We start from the raw sequence: 13,470 nt of genomic DNA, 5'->3' as shown, positions 1-13,470 counted from the left end.
GATTCTCTACCCCTGCACCCCTGTCCCCAGCTCTCATGCTCTCTCTCTAAAATAAATGGATAGGTCTTTACTAAAAATAAATAAATATATAGAATGCCAAAGAAAAACAACTTACTCATAAAAATGATAGATTTACAGAAAACTTCTTTTTTTTTTTTTAAAGATTTTATTTATTTATGTGACAGAGAGACAGCCAGCGAGCGAGGGAACACAGCAGGCGAGTGAGAGAGGAAGAAGCAGGCTCCTAGCGGAGGAGCCCGATGTGGGACTCGATCCCGGAACGCCGGGATCACGCCCTGAGCCGAAGGCAGACGCTTTAACGACTGCGCTACCCAGGCGCCCCTACAGAAAACTTCTTAATAGCAACAAAGCATAAACATTTTTGAGCAGGGATGAGCTTTTGAACATAACCCTGAAATTACCAAAGGCAAAATTCTCTCCAGCACATCTGGCAACATTCAGAGATGACTCCTCTGTACTGAACCATGTTAGATTCATAGTATGACCCAATAAGAACCCCTATGCAATGAGATTATTATTATTAAACTTACAGTACAGATATCCTTAGTGGAAGAGAAGATTGTTGCTACATGCAAGAATAGTACTGAATGCAGGGAGAAATGTAAAGGTTTCAAGGAGAAGCAGGTGGTTTTAAAGATGACTCATGGAGGATAAGAAGAATATAAGTCAACAAAGAGGCAGGAGTGGTATTCCAGATGAGGGGGATATAGAATATTAGTCACAAAATTGTGTAAGAATCAGCATGTTCCAGGGCACCTGGGTGGCTCAGCGGGTTGAGTGCCTGACTCTTGATTTCCACTCCAGTCATGATCTCAAGGTTGGGGGATTCAGCCCCCCCGCCCCAGGTTCCATGTTCAGTAGGGAGTCTGTTTGAGATTCTCTCCCTCTCCTTCTGCTCCTCCCTCTGGCTCGTGTGCGCATGCTCGATCTCTCTCCCAAATAAGTATATAAATCTTAAAAAAAAAATCGGCATGCTCCATGGGAATATTGGCTTAATCAGTACTTTAAATTCCATTTTGGAATAGTAGTAGAAACCGTTGGATGAATAGCATGAGGATAGATTAAGAAATTCATCCTTTCTCCTGAGGGCAACAAAGTATAAACATTTTTGAGCAGGGATGAGATTTTGAACATAATATTTCTGTTTGTATTTTCTTAAATGTAGAGGGGAAAGTAAGGAATATATGCAGGCTTTTATCCTTAACCTCTGAAGGCACCCTGCCAGCCCTAGGTGCTTCCTCCACAACATACCTGCCCACTACTACCAGATTACTGCAGCCCTTGCTCACACCAACTTCACCAGCATTCTATTGCCTAAAGGATAAAGTCCAAACTCCTTAGTACAACATTCAAGACTCTTCAAAATTCGAACCCAACATACCTCTCCAAAAAGTTCACTTTAAGGAAATTAATGCTCTGACCAAATGGCTGGCAAAATAAATTCTGAAGAGGCCACTGTATCTCCCACCTACTTTCCTTTGCTTATGCTATTCTTTCTCCCCAGAAAGCCTGATTTCCTATGTACTACTTAGTCCTACCCAGGTTTTAAGGTCTAATGCAAACCCCTATATCCTCTAGGAAGGCTTTTCATACCACTGTAGGGTCATGCTGACATCATCTCTTAGAATTCAGTAATTCTTACGGTCTCTAACCTTCCTCTGGTACTGAACACAAGCTACCTTATCAGAAATTACCGTTTTAGGTAGAGGGCTACATACCTCTCAAGCAGGAACCTGTTAGTTTATAAATTCTTACTATCGCAACTGCTCCCAGCAGTGCCTGGTATACCATTATGATCAACAACTGTTAAAGATGACCAGGTCTTAGTTTGAAATTATTAGCGGACTCTCCCCACCGGTAGCTTTTGATAGGTTCTCCGCCAAGGTTACTATCGCCCAACCCTCACATGCGTAGCACACTGGTTTAGGAAACTAAACCAGTACACTTAGCGAAGATGGATTACTTCACTATAAATGACTGTTTGCTACTTGTAAAGTCAACAACAATGTAAGTAATAATATGCGAAATCTGAATTTGAATCCAGTAAGGTGGTGGGCTTTTGGTAAAGATTTGAAAGTAAAAGCGTTCCCCACCCCGCGGCGTCCTTTTTCAGAATGCTGCCGACCCACGCAAAACCACAAACAGCCACCCCAGCCCCTAGAAAGACGCCCCAGCAAGGCAGGCTGAGGGGGAGGGCTTTAATCTCTTTGATTGGCTATCTAGAAACGTCTGCCTCTGATGATTGGTAGCTGCCGCGAAGGACGCCGGGACTGGCACGTGGTACCGGTCTTCAGAGCCAAAAGGGGGCAGAGATGGCGGCGGAACCTTCTGCAGCTCGATTCACCCTGTTTTCCTACCAACAGATGGAGAGGAAGAGTCAGCCCTGGGGTACTGCCGAGATTCAGTGTACTCAGTGTGGAAGAAGGGTGTCCAGAGTTCCCGGTGAGGAGATCGAGGGTGAGCCCCCTAGGGCCCTGCTCTGCCTTGGCCGCCTGCCCTTCGAGGGCTCCACCCCAATCAAGCTGCTGGGTGTGTAGACCTCAGAGCGAGGCCCACCCGGAAGTCTGAGAGCCAAGTGAGCTGGCAGTGTCGGGGACTAGCCGTTCAGCCGCAGCAAGATGGACGGTGAAAACTGTCTCACTGGCATCCCCGACTGTCAGGAGCCCACCCTCAGGGCAGCAGAGACACCCACTGTGGTCGGTTGAGGGTGGTTTCCTGCCGCTCCAACACTTTCTCCACTTTGTACCTGCTTCTCCCCTTTTTTCACTGATTCTCTTAAGGGATGGTGTGTGAGCTCTCTTGAGCACTATTTTGAAAACTTCCCCAGGTTCACAGATTCATGAAAGTAGTAAATGTAAAAATTTAATCCATGGTCTGTGATCCAGAAGTAATGAGATTCGATTTTCTGGTGTAGTTTTTGTTATAGGAGTAACAAGTAGACCACTTTAAAATGTTCCTGGATTAAAAAAAAAAAAAAAACAGATGTACGGGATCGGGTGGAAGGCATTATTGCTCAGTTTGGCTTAAGGCATTGTTCGGGAAACAATTTTTCCTGTTGTGCATCTTGTGTTTTTCTTTGTACGTCAAGGGGAAAAATCCACTGCACTCCTATTGATCTGTAGAATCAACTCAAGTGAAAACACATTCAAGTTACTTTAATTTAAAATACCTTAGAGTGCTGTGTGTCTGACCGAGGAGAGTTGTTGAATTTCAAACTGCAGCTGCTGAATGAAGTCTTTATTACCACCCCCATAACTGTTTAATGTTTGTACTTTAAAAGTGAAGTCGTTAATGGACTCCGTTTAAGAGACATGGACCTTTGTAAAGAAAGTTGGTTCTGTTTTAGGGTGGAGGGCCAAATTTCTCCTACTCCGTTTTTTTTTTTTTTTTAATCACTGCTGTTACATAGAAAAGCTCTACTGTTTGAAAGAAATAAGTTGTTTAGAACACGACCTTTTAAAATCACTCATTCTTCCATATATTTGTATTACAATGCTCAGAAATACTCTAGCTGGCGTTTATGCATATAAAATTGTGAAAGTGCTTTGTAAGCTTATGATGCACCACAAATTAGACTTGAACAATAGCAAATTTTATAAAGATAGAACACAGTTTAACGAATTTTATTTCTTTGGTAGTATCTCTAGAATTTAAATAGAACTTTAAATTTAGCTTGGTCATAAGTTTCAGATATTTCACTTGGCTTGAAAACTAAAGCGCTTTTTAATCAAAAGAATGTAATTCTTACAAATCAGCAAGAACACTAATTTTTTTGCCAATAAAAAATGACTGATTTAATCTAATAGTTTTCCTTTCTCTTGCAAAGTATTTTAAAATGACAATTTTTCAAGTTACATAGCCAAAACAAATATGTTTATTATGATAAATGTCAAATTCTATTTAGAGCATTAAAATCTTGATATTAGATTTTCACTCAAGATTATGGTATTTCCCCGCATGAATGCTAGGTTTGTGAAAATGATCTTTATGTGGGTCATGTGTGTGTGACAGTAGTAGCATCTGGCTTCTGTCCTTGCCAGTATCTTAGATGATTGTAAGAGAGCGTCTTCCCCATGTCTCATATTTGCCTTCCCTGCTCCCTTCACAGGATTGGAAATATAAATTAGTAGAGGCAGTAGGATCAAGTAGAAAGAATATTGGACTTGGAAATAGAACTAGGCTGGAGTGTGGATTATACCATTTACTTAGCCAGATCACCAAAATGTTTACCATTTCTAAGTTGAATATAACCTTCCCAAGCCTACTTAGCTGTGATATTTACAAAGATCAAATAAAGTATGCCAGAGCATTTTGTATGATTACAGAATATGGCAAATTCAAAGTATTATCGGTACCAAAAGCTATCTAAATTAGTGCAAACAATATTACATGGTACTGCCTGGTTTTTTTGTTTTTTTTCTTCTGAATTTACACAGTTTCTCCTGAATTTTGTTTAGTAATTCCTACATTTCTAATGAAACTTGATATCTTTTCCTATGCATGAGTGTCCCCTTTAACTTTCCCCTCTGATTAATGTTTCACGTTCAAAGCTAACAAATTGTTAGAAGTTTAATTCACAACAGAATTTTATCAATAGGTCACTACCATGAACTTCAATGTGGACATGTTTTTTGTGAACTCTGCTTGTTAATAACTGAAGAATACAGCACAATTATATGCCCTGATTGTGAGGTAAGTTTTATCATCTTTCGTCTTCAATACATTACAACCTAATGTTAAAGGTAAAAATATTAGAGAAAACATACTTCTGGTTAGAACCTAAAAACTTGCATTTTTGCTGCTGACTCTTAAAGAAGCTTAACAAAAAATAAAGCTTTTCTGATTCATTTTATAATTGTTCAGAGTGATCAAAAAGAATACAGAGTTTAAGTTCTGTATTAATCAGCCTACATATATTTTTACTCTTTGGAGACTTCTGTGGAAAATTGCCTCTTTTCACTTATTTTTAATGAAGTATATTCCTTTCAAATCCCTACCCTTCTTTACCACACCAATACCATGGAAGCAAATTTTGAAATCTGCCTGGCACTTAATCTTTGTGTGTCATCAAGTCTACATTTGTAGAGATGCCATAGTTTAAAAAAGAGGAGCAAAACAGTGGCCTTGGGTTAACTTCAGAGACACTAAAAAAGTACAGTTGCACTATAGACCCATAATAATGAGAACAAATCAAGGATTTCAAGTCAAATTTAATGAATATCTTTGCATTTGCTACAAATACAAATGTAGTTCAATTTATATAGTATGTCCCAAGAAAATTGTCTTAATCTCTTAAATTCTTAATGTTCCACTTGAGATACCAGATATTAAGGATTTGTAGGTATCCATTGTTTTTTGTGTCAGTGAGACAAACAATACAGAGGTGGGAGACCTGGAATGCAGTCCTAGTTCTGTCACACTAAGCCTGAATTTCCTCATTTGTGAGATGGAAATAATATCTACTTTTCTTAGGATTGTAAGAGTCAAATTTGAATTATGTAGAAGTCCTCTACAGGCTTCAAGACCATTAAATTAAGTGTTATAATTGACCCATGATATTTAGGTATGGATTAATTGGTTTGTAGGTTAAACATGGAAAAAATACACATACATACTTTTATATAAATTTGTGAAGGTTTTAATTATAGTGGAAACATTTACATACTAAAAGACATCTGTTTTGGAATTACGTACGTACTTTACAAATAATGGCCATTATTGTGGAAGAGTCCCTTCTCCTGTGTTGTTTTTTGGTGTTTTTGTTTTGTTTTGTTTTTTGGGTTTTTTTTTTGGTCAGTGGGCTCCTCAGATGTGGGTTGACTACATAGTTAAAGCAAAGGGGAGCCTAGTTTCTGTGGTTGTAATGGAAGATCCCTGACTGATTCAGTCTTGTGGTGGGTAAAGAATAAGGAAAGGGGAATAAGCAGGCAGGTGGAACTATCTCTGCTTATACCTATCCTGTTCTAATATTCAAAAAAACAGACAAATTTATTACAACAGTAACTTTTCCCTTTTTTGTCAAATGATTTCATGTTCAATGGTCTTAAATCATTATACTTCTGTTATTTTGGAAAACATCTATACAAATGTTTATGGTATGTTTACAAATATTGGTTTTGATTTTAGGGTTGTGATAAATCTATTTTTTATTGTTTTGACTAGGTCTGACTCTTTGGAAGATCTGTGATTTGTCTTATCCTTCCCTCCTTTCTCCCATTTTCCTTGTGCTATTAGCCCAGTGAATTGACAAGGGACTATAATCGGATTCTTCAGATGCACTAAAGCTGATTACTATTTTTTTAAAAAGATTTTATTTATTTAAGAGAGAGAGAAAGCACGAGCAGGAAGCCCAACACAGGACTTGATCCCAGGACCCCTTGGATTATGACCTGAGCCAAAAGCAGATGGTTAACCAACTGAGCCACCCAGGCACCCCAGCTGATCACTTAACGGAGTCCCTTCAGGAAGCTTTCCTGAAATTGTTACCACTCTTATTAGTTTTCAAAATTTAGGATTTTTGCTGATATCTAGTATTTATTTGGAATAAGAGCAAATGGAAGAATCTAGTCTAAATTAATAAGAATGAATTTATAGAATTTTTCAGTAATGTAGTTTATTAGTTTTATATTATGTGCTCATTTCTAAAAAGTAAGATTTAGGGGCACCTGGGTGGCTCAGTCGGGTAAGCCTCTGCCTTCAGCTCAGGTCATGAGCCCAGGGTCTTGGGATTGAGCCCCATATCTGGCTACCTGCTCTGTGTGGAGCCTGCTTCTCCCTCTCCCTCTGCTGCTCCCCTTGCTTGTGCTCTCTCGCTCTGTCAAATAAAAAAAAAAAAAAAGTAAGATTTACTTATATTTACATAGGCTTATATTTTTAATTCATCTTTAATTTTGAAGACCTACATAATGCTGTTTATTTCAAATTTAAACCTAAAATGATTCCATTCAGAATTAATGGATATACTTTGTTCTTATTTCTGAGTTTGGGTGAATATGGATTTATGTGTCAGTCTTTATTTTCCATAGATGTATAGTTTTTGATTACATCTGTGCTTTTGATTGATATTAATTGTTAATAATTGCCATTCTGCATTTTGCACAGCAAGATGGCAGATTTTGTTCAGAGGATCATACTTAGGTATCATTCCAGAAATACTGATATTGTATTGATCTTTTTGACCTGAGTCCAAAAATATACTGGGTGAGAGGTAAGGATAAGTTATCTAATCAATAGATAATATATATTAAAATCCCATGTGGTCCCCTACTATTAATGTATTTTTATTTATATGTCTCTTTATTCTGGTTAAGAGTTGGCTTGTGTATCTTGCTGCTCCCCTGTTGGGGGCATATATATTTATAATTGTCATATGCACTTGTTGAATACTTCCTTTAAGAATAATATAGTGCCCTTCTGCGTCTCTATAGTCTGTAGTTTAAAATCCAATTTATCTGATATGAGAATTGCTACCCCAGCTTTCTTTTGAGGTCCATTTGCATGAAAGATGGTACTCCATCCCCTTACTCTCAGTCTGAATGCATCTTTGGGTTCGAAATGAGTCTCTTGTAGACAGCAAATGGATGGGTCATTTCCTTTTATCCAATCTGCAACCCTGTGGCGTTTATGGGAAGGTTCAAACCATTCACATTAAGACTGAGTACTGAGAGATATGATTTTAATGATGCCATGTTGCCAGTAAAGTCTTTGTATTGGCTGTGACTTTCTGTTCTGTATCACTCTTGGGGCCTTTTTACTTTTATAGAACCCCCCGTAATATCTCCTGTAGGGCTGGTTTCATGGTTACGAACTTGGTTAGTGACTAGCGATTCTGAAATGTCTTTATTTCTCCATCAATTCTGAATGACAGCCTTGCTGGATAAAGGATCCTTGGCTGCATGTTTTTCTCTGAAAGAGCTTTAAATATGCTCCCCCAACCCTTTCTCTCATTCCAGGTCTGTGTAGACAGGTCTGACGTAATTCTGATGCCTTTGCCTTGGTACGTGAGAAATTTCTTTGCCCTGGCCGCTTTCAGTACTGTATCCTTGGATCTAATATTTGCGAAATGCACTATGACGTGACGTGGCGTAGGTTTGTCGTGGTTGAGCTTGGGAGGGGTCCTCTCTGCCTCTTGGACACGAATGTTTGTTTCCCTCGCTAGATTAGGGAAGTTTTCAGCTACAGTTTGTTCAAATATCTCTTCTAGACCTCTGTTTTTCTCCACCCCCTCGGGGATGCCGATGATTCTAACATTGGATCATTTCATTGAGTCAGTAATCTCCCGTAACCTACATTCGTGGGCTTGGATTTTTTTAAGAGCAGCTTCTATTTTGGTTTTTTCCTCTATTAACCCATCCTCCAATTCACTAATCCGTTCCTCTGCTTCTGTGACCCTGGCAGTCAGAGCCTCTAGTTTTGCCTGCATTTGGCTCATAGAATTTTTAATTTCTGTCAGATTCGCTCTCATTTCTGTCCTTAGGGATTCTATATTCTCAGTAACCTTTTTGTTAATACTTTTTTCAATTCTACTCATCATTTTGACCATCGTTACTCTGAATTCCATTTCTGATACTTTGGTTACATCCATATCCATTATTTCTGTGGCAGAGGCCACAGACTCACTGTCTTTTCTTTGCTGGGGGGGGGCTTCTCCTTCTTGTCATTCTGATGAGGAGAGGTTGCGGGGTTGTCCAGAGCCCAAATTATTGACTGGGTCCCAGGCCGTGCCCCTTGTTTTATAGGGATCTTAGGGATGTGGGCTTCTTCTTTAAAGATTTTATTTATTTATTTATTTATTTATTTATTTATTTATTTATTTATTTATTTATGTGGCAGCCAACCAGCGAGAGAGGGAACAGAAGCAGGGGAGTGGGAGAGGAAGAAGCAGGCTCCCAGCGGAGGAGCCCGATGAGGGACTCCTTTCCAGAACGCCGGGATCACGCCCTAAGCCGAAGACAGGTGCTCAATGACTGCGCCACCCAGGCGCCCGGGTTGTGGGCTTTTTGATTTTTCAGCCTGCCTTCTGGGGGAGGGGCCTGCCGCGCCGATACTCAGGCAACCCTGTTTGGGTAGAGTCTCAGCGTCCCCTGCGAGGGGGGATGGGAATGGGCACTCTCTGAGCCGGTATTTCCAGGCTTTTGTTCTCTGGCGGCTTTCCCTGGCGGTTTGCTGTGCCTCTTCTGAGTCAGAGCAGCAGCGGCCGAATTTCAGCCTCTGTCACAGAACAAAGGGATTGTGGCCCGTTCTCTACTAATGTTCTGGCCACTTTAACTCTGTTACTCTTGGTGCTGCTCAACCCTGCAGCGTCCCGGGATGTGCTCCCCACACCCGGCGTCCCAGCCCTCACTTCCAGGGCCAGCGCGTCTCTGTCCTTTGTGTTTCTAACGCCGCCAGCTGCCAGCCGCCAGCCGCCCCGCGCGCGCTCCAGAAGCTCCCGGTCTCAGTCTGGATCCAGTGAACACACTGGGATTCTGGAGTTCCGCGAGATGCCTGGTGGCGAGCGCACCCGGCTCACGGTCTCAGTCTGCTGTTTTGCGGGTGCCGTCCGTGAGCCCCGCCCGCTCTCCCGTGCAAGTGGCTACCGCTTCCCGGCACCCGAACGCGGCGGCTCCCTCCCCCTTCCGTTTATCTTCCGATATCTGTGCACAGTTTCATGGCTCTCCGCTTCGTACCTCAATACTCAGCGCTGGAGATGTTCATTTGTAGAGATCCAGATGCATCTTCCTGTGTCTCAGGCTGGTTCCATGGTTGTTTAGGCTGGTCTGGTACCTATCCAGCTTGACTCGGGGGACCGGCTGAAAAAGGTGTCTCCTACTCCTCCGCCATCTTAACTCCCTCGTGTGTATAACTTTTTTCTTCGGAATGATTAGCTGCTCTTCTCACACTATTTGCTGAATAATCCTTCTATTTCATTGAAATGCCTCTTGTATTCTGTATTAAGTTCCCATACAAATGTGGCTGTATTCTACTCATTTATTGTCCTAGTACCCTAGCATTTTAATTACATTAGCTTTATGATCTGGTGGGATAAGTCTCTACTGAATGGTATGTTAAAATTTTTATAATTCTTGCATAGTGTATTTTCCATATGAACTGTAGAATTGTATTAATTTTTTGTATTTTATATTAGATATATTTTAGGATATTAAATCTTTGTCTCTAGGAACTTGACATGATTTTCCATTTACTCTGTTTCTGTTATATGATCCTAATAAATTATTTGGTTTTCATTTCTTACAACTTATATTTTTCTTATTAAATTTTTTCCTAAGTATTATTTTAGAGTTTTGAACATAACTGGAGATGTCATTGTGAAAATTTTAGAGATTTTTAAAGTATTATAAGTATTTCCTTTAGAATGGTGGTAGAATGAAGTGTTTTAGTTAATGTTCTGTTTAATTAATAGCTGCCAAATTAGATTTCTTCAAAAATTAAAATAGGGTAAAAGCATCATACACATACGATTTTTTCTTTGATTTAAAGAGAATTAAGTTTATCTACGAATGGCACACTAGTTGTTTGAATTCTGGATAAACAGTTTATTAAATGACTTTGTTTTTGTTTTTATTCTTATTTTGTCCGAAGATCGCTACAACTATAAATATGAGACAAGGATACTACCCAACAGATGGATGTATTAAAGAAGACTCTTCTATGGAAAAACTGCAGCCTAAAAAGTATGTTTTATGTGTATACTTATGTTAGTATTTGAAGTTCAGTTTATTTCTGAAAAGATAATTTTAGCATCATTGATAAAATGTCATCCTTAGATCAGTGTTTCTAGCCCGTTGTTTATAGAATGCTCTTTATAAATTAAGTATAGTTGACATACTATTACGTTATTTTCAGGTATACAACATAGTGATTCAACTTCTCTATATGTTCTGCTATGCTCACCACAAGTGTAACTACCATCTTTCACCTACACTATTACAATATCATTGATTACATTCCCTATATTATACTTTTTTATTCCAGTGACATATTCATTCCACCTGGAAGCCTATATCTCCCATTATAGAATGCTCTTTTATAATTTGTCTTAACTGTTAGTGAAATGGAGAATTCATTTCCTAAAGAAGCATTAGTTTGTCCTTATTTAAATTGGGGGGGGGGTGGAAGAATGTAAGATAAAGATGAGAATGTCATTCTAGCAAAAGCTATTGGTGCTGGCTGAGAGTAAGGTATGGCTTTAAAAAGTTGTTAATTCTTAAGAATATTATGAGCATGATATAGTAGAGAACTTTGGAAAGAGGTGGTGTGAGAGGTGATTGATAAAAGGAAAAGTCATAATTTTGGGATTCTTTTATTCATTTTTCCTTTCTTCCATAGGACTTTGTACATGTATATATTAATAAAGCTCTTTTTGAGTTAGTAATGCGGAGATTTTTTTTTTAAAACATGTCCCAGCTGGTGACCAGCACTGGTTTTACTTTTTGTTCCACTAATTAATTTATATGTCTCCTTCTGCTAGTCTATAGCCCCTGTAAGGGCATGGACCACATCTTACTGCTTTCTACATTCCTGGTGCTGGACACAGTAAATATATAATAAATATATAATAAATAAATAATAAATATATAATAAATATATAATAAATATAAATAAATAAATATATAATAAATATATAATAAATAATAAAAAATATATAATAAATACCATAGTGTTTTGACATTTGCTATGGTTTTTCTGAAATCATGTTTCAGTCCTAGATAAATTTACATTTAGGGTTGACTATGGGATGGGATGGATCATAGTGAAAAAATAGTAAAGTTTTACTTTGCAACTTTATAAGAGTTAAAGAAACTTCCAGTTAATTCACTGAGACCCTACTCAGAAGGCAATTATATTTTTGTACGACTTTAACTTTTTAAAGCATACTTAATATGGTAATAAATTATGTGGGAAATAAGCACAGGAAACCTTCAAGGAACAATCTCATTTGAAATCTTTCAATTTTGTTAATGGCACCGAGCATCAATAATTCACCCCATTTCCTCATATCTCCTTCATTTGGCTTACTGCAGACTGTAATTTCCACAATATCTTTCACATCGATAATTTATCTTCTGTTTCTACTATCCTATTTAATGCTCTTATTCTTTTTTGACTACCTCTTTAGCACTTCCCTACTCTTCCCTGCTTCATGATTCTTCATTTCCTACCTAAATAAAATCCAAACATTTTTAGACTAACATTTAATGGCTTTTCACATTACTGATGCAGCTTCTCTGTCCAGACTTAAGTGGGTGCTCACAGAAACCAAAAGAATAGTTACAGTTATCTCTTTAGGTTGTAAGTCACTTAGCTAAAGTCTGGCAACTGGTATTGGCAAGACCAATGGAACTCAGGCTTACCGAATGCCAACCCTATATTTGTATTCCACCAGTCATTTCCTCCATAAGTTCTGAATGAAATTATTAGAATAAATCATTAGGAATTTTTCCGGCTCCATGTGAGTCAGCGGCCACAACAGTTTTGAGTACCTACAGGAGTCCAGCAGATGACTTAACTGGGTGACGTAGAGTTTAAACAATGAGTGGTATGAATTGTGGCAGACGAAAGAAGGTTCACCGCCTCCAAAGGAGGTAGCCCCTTTTCAGCTCCAGCCAATTATTGCTGTATGTTAAGACTCAGTGTTGCCAATCTTCCTTTTTATTCCCCCAAGAGAAGATAGAGATCTGGACTTCAATGTGAAATTTTCTGACTTTTTAAAACTTACACAAATTAAATCTGATTATATTCTTGTATAGATATATATAATATCTATTGTGGTTATAAAGTGAAGTTTCACTTTCAGAAGTAGATAAATCCATTTTAAATACCCCAATTTTTCCAAATTACTGTTTTGGTTTTTTTTTAATTCTCCAGGTCAAGTATACTTATGTTAGAAACTCCTATTACCTAATTTCAATAGAATTTGGTTTAAAATAGTTGTTTGTGTGTCAAGGGATAAGTCTGTTTAAAAATAACGTATTTCCTTCCTGATTTATCTTTCATATTTTGAGACAGGAATTGAATAATGGACTCCTAAGGGCTTATGCATTCACACGTTTTCAAGAACATGAATATTCACTTTTCAAAGTAATTGAATTTTTTTTTAAGATTAATTTATTTGAGAGAGAGTGAGAGTGAGGACAATCAGGGTGAATGGCAGGGAGAAGCAGACTCCCAGCTGAGCAGGGTGCCCGATGTGGGATTCTATCCCTGGACTCAGGGATCATGATCTCAGCTGAAGGCTGACGCTTAACTGACTGAGCCATCTAGGCGCCATCAAAGTAATTGAATGTTTAAAAATTAAGTTTAAGTCTGTTTTTTTCTCTCTATAAGAGTAACATTTAAACATCATAGTTTCTTCTGTAAACTATTACAGGCTTATGATTAAGTTATTCAGCAGACATTTATCAAGAGCTTACTGTCTGTTAGCCAATACGGGGATATAAAGATAAAAAT

The 13,470-nt window shown here is 38.4% G+C and overlaps 1 protein-coding gene across 1 annotated transcript in view; it reads left to right on the top strand.

Annotated features, from left to right (window-relative positions):
* Positions 1–2,333: 2,333 nt before the first annotated feature.
* Positions 2,334–13,470, top strand: part of RNF17 (ring finger protein 17) — a 122,783-nt gene continuing 111,646 nt past the window's right edge. The window contains exons 1-3 of the mRNA XM_087864918.1: positions 2,334–2,478; positions 4,619–4,713; positions 10,603–10,694. Coding sequence (XP_087721044.1) covers positions 2,334–2,478; positions 4,619–4,713; positions 10,603–10,694 — 332 coding nt within the window. The remainder of the gene's footprint in view (positions 2,479–4,618; positions 4,714–10,602; positions 10,695–13,470) is intronic.

This window comes from Ursus americanus, chromosome 10 (assembly GCF_024610735.1).
Source record: "Ursus americanus isolate L20-20 chromosome 10, mUrsAme1.1.p, whole genome shotgun sequence".
NCBI lineage: Eukaryota > Metazoa > Chordata > Mammalia > Carnivora > Ursidae > Ursus > Ursus americanus.
This window is presented reverse-complemented; position numbering and strand designations above follow the sequence as displayed.